At 38.9% G+C, this 12379-nt stretch overlaps 1 protein-coding gene across 2 annotated transcripts in view; it reads right to left on the bottom strand.

The window, feature by feature from the left end:
- The window catches only part of ETFDH (electron transfer flavoprotein dehydrogenase), a 35528-nt gene that overhangs the window by 9907 nt on the left and 13242 nt on the right, over nucleotides 1-12379 (bottom strand). For both annotated transcript variants that reach the window (XM_023228248.3, XM_023228258.2), the window contains 4 exons: nucleotides 12199-12280; nucleotides 11654-11772; nucleotides 6208-6285; nucleotides 1064-1210 (listed from right to left, as the gene is read on the bottom strand). In XM_023228248.3, the coding sequence (XP_023084016.1) occupies nucleotides 1064-1210; nucleotides 6208-6285; nucleotides 11654-11772; nucleotides 12199-12280 (426 nt within the window). The remainder of the gene's footprint in view (nucleotides 1-1063; nucleotides 1211-6207; nucleotides 6286-11653; nucleotides 11773-12198; nucleotides 12281-12379) is intronic.

The following is a 12379-nucleotide window of genomic DNA, read 5'->3' on the forward strand; positions in this document are numbered from 1 at the left end:
TTTTCAGACTGGTAAATTTTAAATTTTGAACAATTTCTATCTGAAATATTATCTAAAAATCAGCTAATATTGTGTGCAATCAGACATTATGTGCAATCTATCAAAACAAACCCTTATTCAGAATATAACAAATCTAGTTTTATATAGACTTTGAACCTTTCTGAGATTTAACCTAAAATAAATTTTTGTTAATTACTGTATTTTTAATTTTTTTAGAGATGGGATCTCACTCTGTCACCCAGGTTAGGGTGCAGTGGTATGATCACAGGTCACTGCAGTCTTGATCTCTTGAAGTGAAGTGGTTCTCCTGCCCCAGCCTCCAGAGTAGCTGAGACTACAGATGTGCACCACCACACCCGGCTAATTTGTAAATTTTTAGTAGAGATGAGGTATCACTACGTTGCCCAGGCAGGTCTTGAACTCCTGGACCCAAGCAATCATCTTGCCTTGGCCTCTCAAAATGCTTGGGTTATGGGTGTGGGCCACCATTGCTAGCTCCACAACAATATTTAAGCAAAAGGGTTATAATGAAAATTTTACATTTACATTCTAATAAGCCTATGATTTGGGAAAACAAGACTAGAGAATGGATAAATTGAGAAAATGTACAATACATAACCTAATTAAATTTTAGGCTGCAGATTAATATACTATGGCTGAGTATGTATTTCATAAACAAAATTATCTTCACATTACCAATAATGCTTTGTAGGATGTGGTCATCCTACAAACAGCATATGGATCACAAGAGCAATCCTAACAGGGCAGATGGCATTACAATGAAAAAAAAAAAGATTCAAATATTCACAAGTTCAAGATTCATTTCAAGCAACACCTGATACAACAATTCCAACATGTAAAACTAACTTAACCAATAATAGAATTTGATCAGTAGTTATCTTCTAGCCCCTTGAAAAATATCCCAAGTTTTAGTCATAATGAACATTTCAAGACAATGAAAAAATATAACTAAAATTAAGTCAGTATTATAAACTACCTGATAATACAAATAAATTTAAATTCCATCTTTCAAAATTAAAATTACAGAAACAAACCCGGATACCTCCTTCAGTCCAATCCCATAGGTCTGAGGTTCACAATTGGCTCTCAAATCAAACTTCTTATATAGTTGCTTGGCTAGATGTCCATGGCAACCTTCTGCAAAAATTGTGACTTTAGCATGTAGTTCTAGCCCTCTCTCAAATGTTGCCTGAAAAGCAAAAATGTGTTAAATGGCAACATTTGACAATTTAAAATATATTCACATTTTGGTCAGATTTAAATTGAACTATGATTCAGGTGTAGAAGAGACAGTGCAAATGTATAATATTATAAAGAATCACATAGTAAATATATAGAATAATATAATCTTACTCTTCTCACTTAAAATACCTCATGGAAATCTTTTCAAGTCACTGTGGAGCTCAAATCTTTCTGTTTAATGGCTAGGTAGGAGTTCAGGTAGAGAGGATAGATTATCCAGCTCCTCTGCCAATGGATAATAGCCATTCGCTCTTTCCAGTTTATGTATGAACAAAAACAATGTTATAAGATAGAAACACTCTTGAATATATATTGAATATGGAGCTGATCCTTGAACAAGATGGGTTTGAATTGTGTGGGTTCGCATACACAAGAATTTATTTTTAACCAAATAAGGATTGAAAATACAATATTCACAGGATGTGAGACCCGAGTATATAGAAGACTGATTTTTCATGTATGTGAGTTCTGCAGGGCTAACTTTGGGACTTGAGTATGCATGAATTTTGGCATACTTGGGGGTCCTAGAGCCAATCTACTGTACACACTAAGGGACACCTGTATATACGTACAATATTGGTGCTTTTATTCCTATAAGATAGATTCCCAGGAGTGGCCCTCTTAGATCAAAGGGTACATCTACTTTTTAAAATTGATATTATCATATTACTTTCCAAAAAGCCTGAAGCAATGAATATATTTCCATCAGTAGTATATAAGACCCTTTCCCTACAGTACAGTTAGTGACAGATATAACTGTTCCTTTTGCATTTTTGCTACTGTATCAGGTGTTGTGATAACTCACTACTGTTTTATTTTATTTTATTTTTAATTTTTTAATTTTTTTGAGACGGAGTTGTGCTCTTGTTGCCCACGCTGGAGTGCAATGGCATGATCTTGGCTCACTGTAACCTCCGCCTCTAGGGTTCAAGCGATGCTCCTGCCTCAGTCTCCCGAGTAGCTGGGAATACAGGTGCCTGCCACCAAGCCCAGCTAAGTTTTTGTATTTTTAGTAGAGATGGGGTTTCATCATGTTGGCCAGGCTGGTCTTGAACTCCTGACCTCAGATGACCCACCCCCATTGGCCTCCCAAAGTACTGGGATTACAGGCGTGAGCCATGGCGCCTGGCCCTCAATACTATTTTAATTTGCATTTCCCTGATTACTATTTTGAGCATCTTTTCTTTTTGATTCAAGAAATTGTGAATGAATACCTACAATGTGCCAGGTTGTGTGCTAGGCATTGGGAATACATGGATGAATTAAAAAAAATATGTTCCTTTTCTTTGGACTAGCCATAGAGACAGACGTTAAATAAATACATGAGTATATAATTACAAATTGTTTAAGTGCTATGAAAGAGAGCAGAGGGTATTACAAAGGAGAATAACAGAAGCCAGCTATTCTAGATTGAGTGAACAGGAAAATCTTCTTAGAAGAAATGACATTTAACCTTTGGACTCTGAAAAAAACATATTTAAGTATCTTTCCTTATGATTAGTGGTCATTGAGTTCTTCTATGAATTGTTAATATTTTAGATTCTACCCATTTTTCCAATGTGTTGTCTTTTTTCTTGTCGATGTTTAAGTACTCCTTGATATTACAGAGAGTCAAACATTTACAGACTTTATAGTATATGGTGGTATACAGAAGTGTTTAACTTTTATATATTAAGTTTAAAAAGGTTTGTCTTTTTTTTTTTTTTACAGGTTTTTAGTATCTTGTTGCTGTAGGGTGGCTTACCCTACCCCTAGATTGTTAACTGTCATCTCTTAGATTTCTTTTTGATTTGTATTGTTTTAAATCTTTAAATCACGAGAAAGAAACAACCAGCAAACCGGGGTCCAACTCTATTTGCTTCCAGATGGATATAGAGTTTCCCCAGCACCACTTATAAAACAATTCAATCTGTATGAACTAAAATATTAATTAACATATTTCTGTTTCTTCTTAGAGGTAACATGCCCTTTAGTGTTCAAGGGACAGGCCGTGGAGCCACACAGCCTGTATTTAAATCCCAGCCCCAATACTTAGTAGGTGTCTGACCCCAGCCAAGTTACTTAACCTCTGTAACTTAAAAATGTGCAAATCAGAATTCTTATAATAAAATGCATATTGGAGATAGGAACCAAGAGAAGGCTGTAAGAAGAGCCAAGTCAAAAAAGTGTTTCAAGAAGGAAAACATAATTGAACTATGTCAAGTGCCATCCACTAGAAGGTCAAGTAAGGGAAAACAGGCCTGTCCACCAGATTGGCAAAATGGAGGTATTTGTGACTCTAACAAGAACCGTTTCAGTGAAATGGCAGGGAGAAAGCCTAACTACAGTGGGTTAAATAGAGAATGGAACAACACATTAAACAGAATCTTTGATTTTCCCCACTCTAACCTTGTGGTAATACTATTTTTAAAAACTTAGATTTTGGGGCTCAAATTACTAAGACTCCATTGTACTCTTCTATGCTATTATACCTGCATAAATGCAACATACAAAATATAAATGTTTTTACAAATGCAAAGCATAAAGTTAAAAATCATATATATACACATATATATATATTTTCTCTTTCTTTCTTTTTTAATTTTTGTTTTTTTAGACGGAGTCTCACTCTGTCGCTTAGGCTAGAGTACAGTGGCGCGATCTTGGCTCACTGTAACCTCTGCCACCTGAAACAAACTCATATTTGAACAAATGAGAACACACAAAAATGAAATACCAAATGGTAGAATTTGCTTCAATTTTGTTATAATATTAAATGCAAAAATATTTAAAGACTAAAATATAATTTATAATTAATCATAATATAGAAAAGAACCATAATATATGAAAAACCATGTTCTTTTACTGAGAGGCAGTATAACAGTCTTTACAAACCTGGCTATGCACTGGAATCCCTGGAGGCTTGTTAAAAAACAGCTTCCTAGGGCCTTACTGCAGGACAGGCTGAGCCCCAAGATGTCACATGATTCTGATGTGGCCAGTTAAACCACCAGGAGTCCCAAACAGGATTTGCCATTTGCTTTTTGTTTGTTTGTTTTTAGATGGCACCTCGCTCTGTCGCCCAGGCTGGAGTGCAGTGGCGTGGTCTCGGCTCACTGCAACCTCCGCCTCCCGGGTTCACACCATTCTTCTGCCTCAACCTCCTGAATAGCTGGGACCACAGGCACCCACCACTATGCCCGGTTAATTTTTCTGTATTTTTTTTTAGTAGAGACGGGGTTTCACTGTGTTAGCCAGGATGGTCTTGATCTCCTGACCTCGTGATCCGTCCGCCTCGGACTCCCAAAGTGCTGGGATTACAGGCATGAGCCACCGCGCCCAGCCACTATTTGCTTTTGAAGCAGGAAATGTGAGAAGCAGAAAGTCTGCTGGAAGAGACTCTAGATTCCTAATTCTATTCCAAGAGTGACAGAGAGGAGGATAAACTATCAGTTGACAAATATTTACTGAGACCTAATCTGTACCTGGCATTATGCCAGGCATTGGAATAACCCAGGATCTCTATCTTTTGGGAGCTTATAATCTAGTTGGGAAATTAGATAATAAATAAACCTGAATAGACAGGTCAGTTGAGTGAGATGTTAATTTGTGTTTTGTTCATAGGACAGCAAGCTATTTCTTTCCTTATCTTTCCCAAAGAGTGACAGTTCTATGTTCTGACGGTTTTGCTTTCAGATTCAAAAATACAAGATGTGAAAATCTGAAAATTATCCAGGTTTATATTTTGAATGAGAGGTGGAGAATCAGTTTTACATCTACCAAAAGAGGTTAAAATCATGTCAAAGTGGCCGGGCATGGTGGCTCATGCCTGTAATCCCAGCACTTTGGGAGGCCGAGGCGGGTGGATCATTAGGTCAGGAGCTCAAGACCAGCCTGGCCAACATGACAAAACCCCATCTCTACTAAAAATACAAAAAAGTAGCCAGGCATGGTGGCACACAGCTGTAATCCCAGCTACTCGGGAGGCTGAGGGCAGGGAATTGCTTGAACCTGGAAGGCAAAGGTTGCAATGAGCCAAGCTCACACAACTGCACTCCAGCCTGGGCAACAAACACACATGTCAAAGTATATCACTACTGATAGTAATGCAAAATGATTCTTGTCCAAAGAAATGAAAATTGTGGAGAAATAAAAACTGCAGAAACTATTTTCATTTGATGTATTTGGTTAATGAAGTGGATTAATGGCCTGTAAATGTGTATATGTTTGAATTCTTCTTGCACTGGTTGTAACATCTTACTGATTCTCTCCTTAACTAAATGAAATAAAATCTTTGACATGTGTTTGACTTATGTTTGTATATTTGTATGTCATTATCTTTAAAAAATTTTTTTAACATATTATAACTACTTGCCTAAATCACTGTTAGCTCAAAGTTGCTTCTATATTTTTTAATGAGAGAAAAATTCCATATTAATTACTGTATCCTAACACCCACATTTTTTGAAATTTTTTAAATTCTTATTTATTTATTTATTTATTTATTTTGAGACAGGGTTGTAAGACTGGCTAATTTTGCATTTTTGGTAGAGACAGGGTCTCGCCATGTTGCTCAGGAAGTTCTCAAACTCATGGGTTCAAGTGATCCAACAGCCTGGGCCTCCGAACACCCACATAATTAATGTATAGTTTGTAGCAAGACCTTTATTGAGTCTAAGTTGGTTCTTTCTTCTTCTTTTTTTTTTTTAAGACAGGGTTTTGCTCTGTCACTCACCTAAGCTGAAATGAAGTGGCATGGTTATGACTCACTGCAGCCTCGAACTCCTGGGCTCAAGTGATCCTCCTGTTTCAGCCTTCAAAGTAGCTAGGACTACAGGTGCATACCATGAAGCCCAGCTAATTTTTTTTTCTTTTTTTGGAGAGATGGGATCTCATTTTCTTGCCCACACAGTTCTTTCTGTTGTTTGTCGTTTTGTTAAGCACGTAACTACTAAAAAGGTTTACCTTTGGTGCACCATCCTTTTGTATCCCTACATCGTTAGTGGCAATTCCTTTTACACTACCATCGTCATGAAAAAGGACCTAAAAACGATAAAAACAAATTTATTAATACCTTAGAATTCATAATAATCTTGAAAAAACAGTAAACAGCCTTAGGTTTCTTAGAAGGTGAACATCTTCTCTAGATTATAGAAATACAGACTTTAAAATGTTCAGGCAATAAAGAGACATGTATTAAGGTACTCTCTTCTAGAGAATTAAAGAACAGAGCTCACACAATGGGAAATGAAAACAATGCCACAACTCTGATGAGAAAGAAAAGGGGAGACTACTAGAGAGATTACTAGGGAAACCAGTAAGATTAAACAAGAAGTGCTCTTCAGATGTCAAATCATGTGTAAAGAATCTGAAATGGAGGCCTGTAACAAATGAAGAACATGAAGGTGGAGAGAAAGAAACTGTCAGCAAAGCTTATGTCTCAAATGAGTGAAGACTTCAATAAACAAAAAAATAAAGAAAACAAAACAGGGAGAAGCTGAAGAGAGACCAAGGATGATAAAAGTTTATTCTATTTTTGGAGCAAGAAAAAGGGGGAAAATAGGTCAAAAGTGTAATTCTGATGAGGAGAAATAGCAATAGTCTGTAACCCTTGGTTTCTGTTTTCTCTGTGGAGGAAAATGCTCATTGGATAGTAAAGTACAAAACGTACAATGCAATTACACAGCAGATTATAAGCAAGCATGGAAGTGGAGAGGTAAAAGAAAAGATTAGCAGCAATGGATATGAAACCTCCCCATAAAGAATATACATAAAGGTTTTATTTGATATCCTGAAAACGAACAACAGCAGCAGAATATGGCTAGAGACTAATCTGAAGTTTGGCTCAGAGTACTCTCAAAAAACTCTGGCAAAGAGATCAATAATCTGTTGATGATAATCATTAAGGACCTAAGAGAAAGAAGCATGATACAGGTGAGTCTGAGTGATCATGTATGTATTCCAAAAGTGAGAATCATGGATTCTATAAACCACCTACCTGTGACTGTGGCCCTGATTCCAGTCAACAATGTCTAACAAGGAGAAATACAAAATCCCACACTTGGGTCCAAAAACCCAAATGCATGTATATGGGCTAGGAAAACAGAAATTTATAGCAGCAAGTATAATACGGGGACCTATATGTTTTATTTGACTTACAAACTGTAAGGGTAAAAACAAACAGAAAAAAAATGAACTTTCCTTAGTGCCAATAACTTTTCTTTCAGCATTTCCTTTAGCAAACTTCCAACTGTAAATCCTTTATTTGTCTCTCTGAGATACATGGCAGTCTTTTTAAAGTGCATTCCAAGAATGTCTTTTTTAGGGCTTTGGAGCCATTGCTTTGAAATAGAATACCAAGAAGGATGCCTCCTGTCTTCCTGTCTCTGTGGGAATTTGGGTAGGTGTTTGGCTTTAAGTTGTAACTTCCTGCTTATCAAAAAAAAAAAAAAAAAAACATTTTATTTTTCCTTTGAGTAAAGACAGTTAACATGCATGCAATGAATGGATTGTATCTGCCTGGCTATTTAAAAGGGTGAGATTTCTGTCTTGGCCTGTATAGGCATCACAGTCTTGGTTTAAGGCTAATTCAAGAATAAAACTGTTTCGTTCTTTTTTTTGAGACGGGAGTCTCGCTCTGTCACCCAGGCTGGAGTGCAGTGGCGTGATCTAGGCTCACTGCAAGCTCTGCCTCCCGGGTTCATGCCATTCTCCTGCCTCAGCCTCCCGAGTAGCTGGGACTACAGGCGCCCACCACCATGCCCAGCTAATTTTTTGTATTTTTAGTAGAGATGGTGTTTCACCATGTTGACCAGGATGGTCTTGATCTCCTGACCTTGTGATCCGCCCGCCTCGGCCTCCCCAAGTGCTGGGATTACAGGCGTGAGCCACCGCGCCGGGCCTTTTTTTGTTTGTTTGAGATGGGAGTCTCGCTCTGTCGCCAGGCTGGAGTGCAGTGGCCTGATCTCAGCTCACTGAAACCTCTGCCTCCTGGGTTCAAGTGATTCTTCTGCCTCAGCTTCCCGAGTAGCTGGGACTACAGGCGCCCACCACCACGCCCAGGTAATTTTTGTATTTTCAGTAGAGACAGGGTTTCATCATGTTGGCCAGGATGGTCTCGATCTCTTGACCTCGTGATCCGCCCACCTTGGCCTCCCAATGTGCTGGGTGGCGTGAGCCACCGCGCCCGGCCTGTTTCATTCTTTTTTTTTATTTTTTGAGGCAGAGTCTCGCTCTGTCGCCCAGGCTGGAGTGCAGTGGTGCGATCTTGACTCACTGCAAACTCCACCTCCCGGGTTCACGCCATTCTCCTGCCTCAGCCTCCTGAGTAGCTGGGACTACAGGCGCCCGCCACCACGCCCGGCTAATTTTTTCATATTTTTAGTAGAGACGGGGTTTCACCGTGTTAGCCAGGATGGTCTCGATCTCCTGACCTTGTGATCCACCCACCTCGGCCTCCCAAAGTGCTGGGATTACAGGCTTGAGCCACTGCGCGCGGCCTGTTTCGTTCTTTTTTATAATTTATGAAGAGAATTCTTCTGGGTCCTAGGAGATTTTATTCTTTATTTTTTGAGATGGAATCTCACTCTGTCGCCCAGGCTAGAGTGCAGTGGTGTGATCTCGGCTCACTGCAACCTTCGCCTCCTGGGTTCAAGCGATTCTCCTGCCTCAGCCTCCCAAGTAGCTAGGATTACAGGCATGGGCCACCGTGACCCGCTAATTTTTAGTATTTTTAGTAGAGATGGGGTTTCACTATGTTAGCCAGGAGGGTCTCGATCTCCTGACCTCGTGACCCGCCCACCTTGGCCTCCCAAAGTGCTGGGATTACAGGTGCAAGCCACCACGCCCGGCCGAGATTTTATTTTTAATAATTTCCCCAGTAATACATAATAAGAATCAAGTGTGATGTGGTTGCCAAAAAAGTAATTACTTTGAGGGAATCAATGGAAGACCAGTTTCTAGAATGGAGAAGATAACAGTTCTACACTAGACATGAAGTGGTTTATTCATTCTGGGTGCCACTTTGTAAAGGGGATAAAAAGAGGATCCATTCAGAAGTGGGCAGCAAGAATACTGAAAGAACTCAAAACTCAAATTATGTACTGTCATGGCTGAAAGAACTGAGAATATTTAAGCTAGTGTTGGGGCTCAGTACTGAGAATATTTAAGCTAGCTAGCGTTGCGCTCAGAAGATAATATCCTGAAAAGTATGGCACCCTGGCATGCTGAAGTTGAGGCTCAGAAACTGATATCCCAAAATACGGTGCTTTGACATGCTGAACTGAAGAAGCTTCAATGTCTCTCTGACCTTCCCCGGCCTGTCTCTTAATCCTTTCTCCCAAAACACAGGATGAAGTTGTTCTCTGAAGTTCCCTTATCTTCCTAAAACATGGACCTACCAAAGAAGCAAACAATTACTTCTGGTCCCTTTCCTGAGTTTTCATGAACTGAACTCATACTGCAGGAAGAATGACTGAAGTCTGTCAATAAACTTGGACAGGCTTCTGTCAGAAACCATTGTCTCCTCTGCAGGCTCAAGAGACTTTGCCAGTGGTATATTCTTCAAGCCCATTGAATTCCCCTAAAAATCATTTACTATCCCCCTAAAGTCATCTATACTTCCCCAACTCCAGTTCCCCTACCAAGAAAGGCATATAACTGTACCCCACTGTGTGGTAGGGTAATCACTCTGTAATATTCTCTTCATGCACGCTGATCAACCTGTATGCCTTTTCTCCTACTAACCTGCCTCTTGTGAGCTGATTTTTCTATGAACCTTCAGAGGGAAAGGGGGATGTTTTCCCTTGGTACTCAGCCCCTATGCTGAGTACCTGGAACTGAAGGAAGAGTGGAAGACCTCAGAAACAAGGTCTTTCTTACCTTCTCCCATTCCTCTTTCTCCCCTAAAGCAAGTCACAGAAACCAGGATTCCTCTTCCTCAAGGTGAGTCATAGAAACTAGAACTCCTCTCCCTTAATACAGGCCATAAAACCTAGAAAGGTTATTTTCTTACTTCTCCCTTTCCCCTTGAAAACTCTCATTCCAGAGGATTTCTGCTCCAGCCATACCTCAGAGGAAGAATGCTACACAGAAAGGCCAAAGAGAATGTGAACAGACAGGCCTTGCCTGGCTTCCTCTCTCAGTCTACTACCATTAGATCATACCCTTCTGTCTAATCACATTTCCACATTTCCACATGGCTGTCCATTCTTATTGTACTGAAGCATAAAAATGGTTTCCCCTGGGTCTTTGGGGCCTTTATTTCTGAAGGATTTCATATCGTGTAAAACTTTGATTAAATACATTTGTTACGTTTTTCTTGTTACCCTGTCTTTCGTTACAGGAGTGTCAGCTCTGACCTTTACGATGGGTGAGCAAGGGTATCACACCTTTCTGCTACTGGGGCTCAGAAAACGATAGGCTAAAATATGCCACTCTGGCATGCTAAACCAAAGCAGCAGCTTCAGGGTGTCTCTGACCTTCCCCTCCTGTCTTTCAACCCTATCTCTTCTAAAGCACTGGATGCGGCTCTTCTCTGATATTCCATTCTCTGCCTTAAGACTGGACCTGCCAAAGACAACACATGGTCTTCCATCCCATTCCTGAAATCTTACTATTAATATCTATTGCAGAAAAGAAAACAGAACAAAGCAACTACACCTAGACAAACACTTTTTCATAAGATCATGCCTGCCTCTCAGGCTAATTCAAATTCCAAAGAGAATCATTTACAAGTTAATTTCTGTGTCTTGGGTGCATTCATTCTCCCTAACTGAAGTGCATTCACTTCCTTTCAAGATTGCTGAACACCCAATTTCCCCTTCCCCTCTGATGAAGGGTAGATAAGCATTTGGACCTCACTGGGTTATCGGGTCATCATTCTCTTGTGCTTATGCATGTTAAATAAATCTGTATGCTTTTTCTCCTATTACTCTCTCTATTGTCAGTTCATTTCTGGTGAACCTTCAGAGGGCAGAGACAAACCTTTCTCTTAACTCCTATACCACCCCTACACTGGGGAAAAAAAAAATTCCAGAGTAAAGATAGGAGGAAGAGAGAGCAGGGAATAATTATATTTAGAAAGTTGTCCTTGGAAGAGGACATAGATTTGTTCTGGATAGTGTAAAATTGTAGATAAGTTCTATTCAAAATAAGGAAGAGATTACCAACAATCCACAATTTTTCATACCTTATGGTGATCAGTCATAAGTTGGACAATCACTTGATGGGGGTACAACATGAGGAATTCCAGTACTCTTTGGATTAGATATTTTAAAGATTCCTTCTAATCTTATAATTCTAAAATCCTCTGACTTTTAAAAAATACTTATTTCTTCAACTTTGCAAAATTCTCCACTTATTAAAAAAGGAGTTCCTATAAATATTAAAAACAAAATAAAACTATACAAACCTCAGCAGCTGCATAACCAGGGTAAACTTCAACACCAAGGGCTTCTGCTTGTTCGCCCATCCAGCTCACTAAATGTCCCAAGCGTACAATGTAATTGCCATGATTATTCATTGGAAGCCCTATAAATATATGCTTAATTTATAATCTGACTTTTTATTGATAAGACATTACAAAAACATAAATACTTTAAAATCTCAAATCAGTATGTATTTCTACATAAGTGCTATATTGATGGTCACACCTTCAACTTATTTTCTACAATTTTGGCCTAGAGTTCTAATTTATTACATTATAAACAACATTAAAGCACTAAGTTAGAAATTCCTGCTTGGCTTACAAGGCTATCTCAATTCTTCTAGACTGGAAGACAAAAGAACTGAGTTCTAGTCCTGCTTTCCCACCAGCTACCTGTATGGCTTTGAGTAAATCCTTCAAATATCTGGGCCTTAGGTCTCATCTGTAAAAGGAGGAAATTTTGCCAGATGAAATGTAGTTCCTTCCAGCTGTGGAATTCCATAGTTCTATGAATATTCAGTACACCTTACCTGGAAGAATTGGCACAGGAATTCTGTATTTCTCTGTTAAAATTCCAAATCTATCTTCTGTTACAGGAGTGTTAAGTGGAGCCTAGAAATAAAAGAAGAAAAAGAAATGTTTTTAGTTTATATTTGCAAGTGTAAATATAAATATAAAAAACTATAAAATGTACTCTGATGACAAAAAAAG

This window comes from Piliocolobus tephrosceles, chromosome 3 (assembly GCF_002776525.5).
Source record: "Piliocolobus tephrosceles isolate RC106 chromosome 3, ASM277652v3, whole genome shotgun sequence".
In the NCBI taxonomy this organism is placed as follows: domain Eukaryota; kingdom Metazoa; phylum Chordata; class Mammalia; order Primates; family Cercopithecidae; genus Piliocolobus; species Piliocolobus tephrosceles.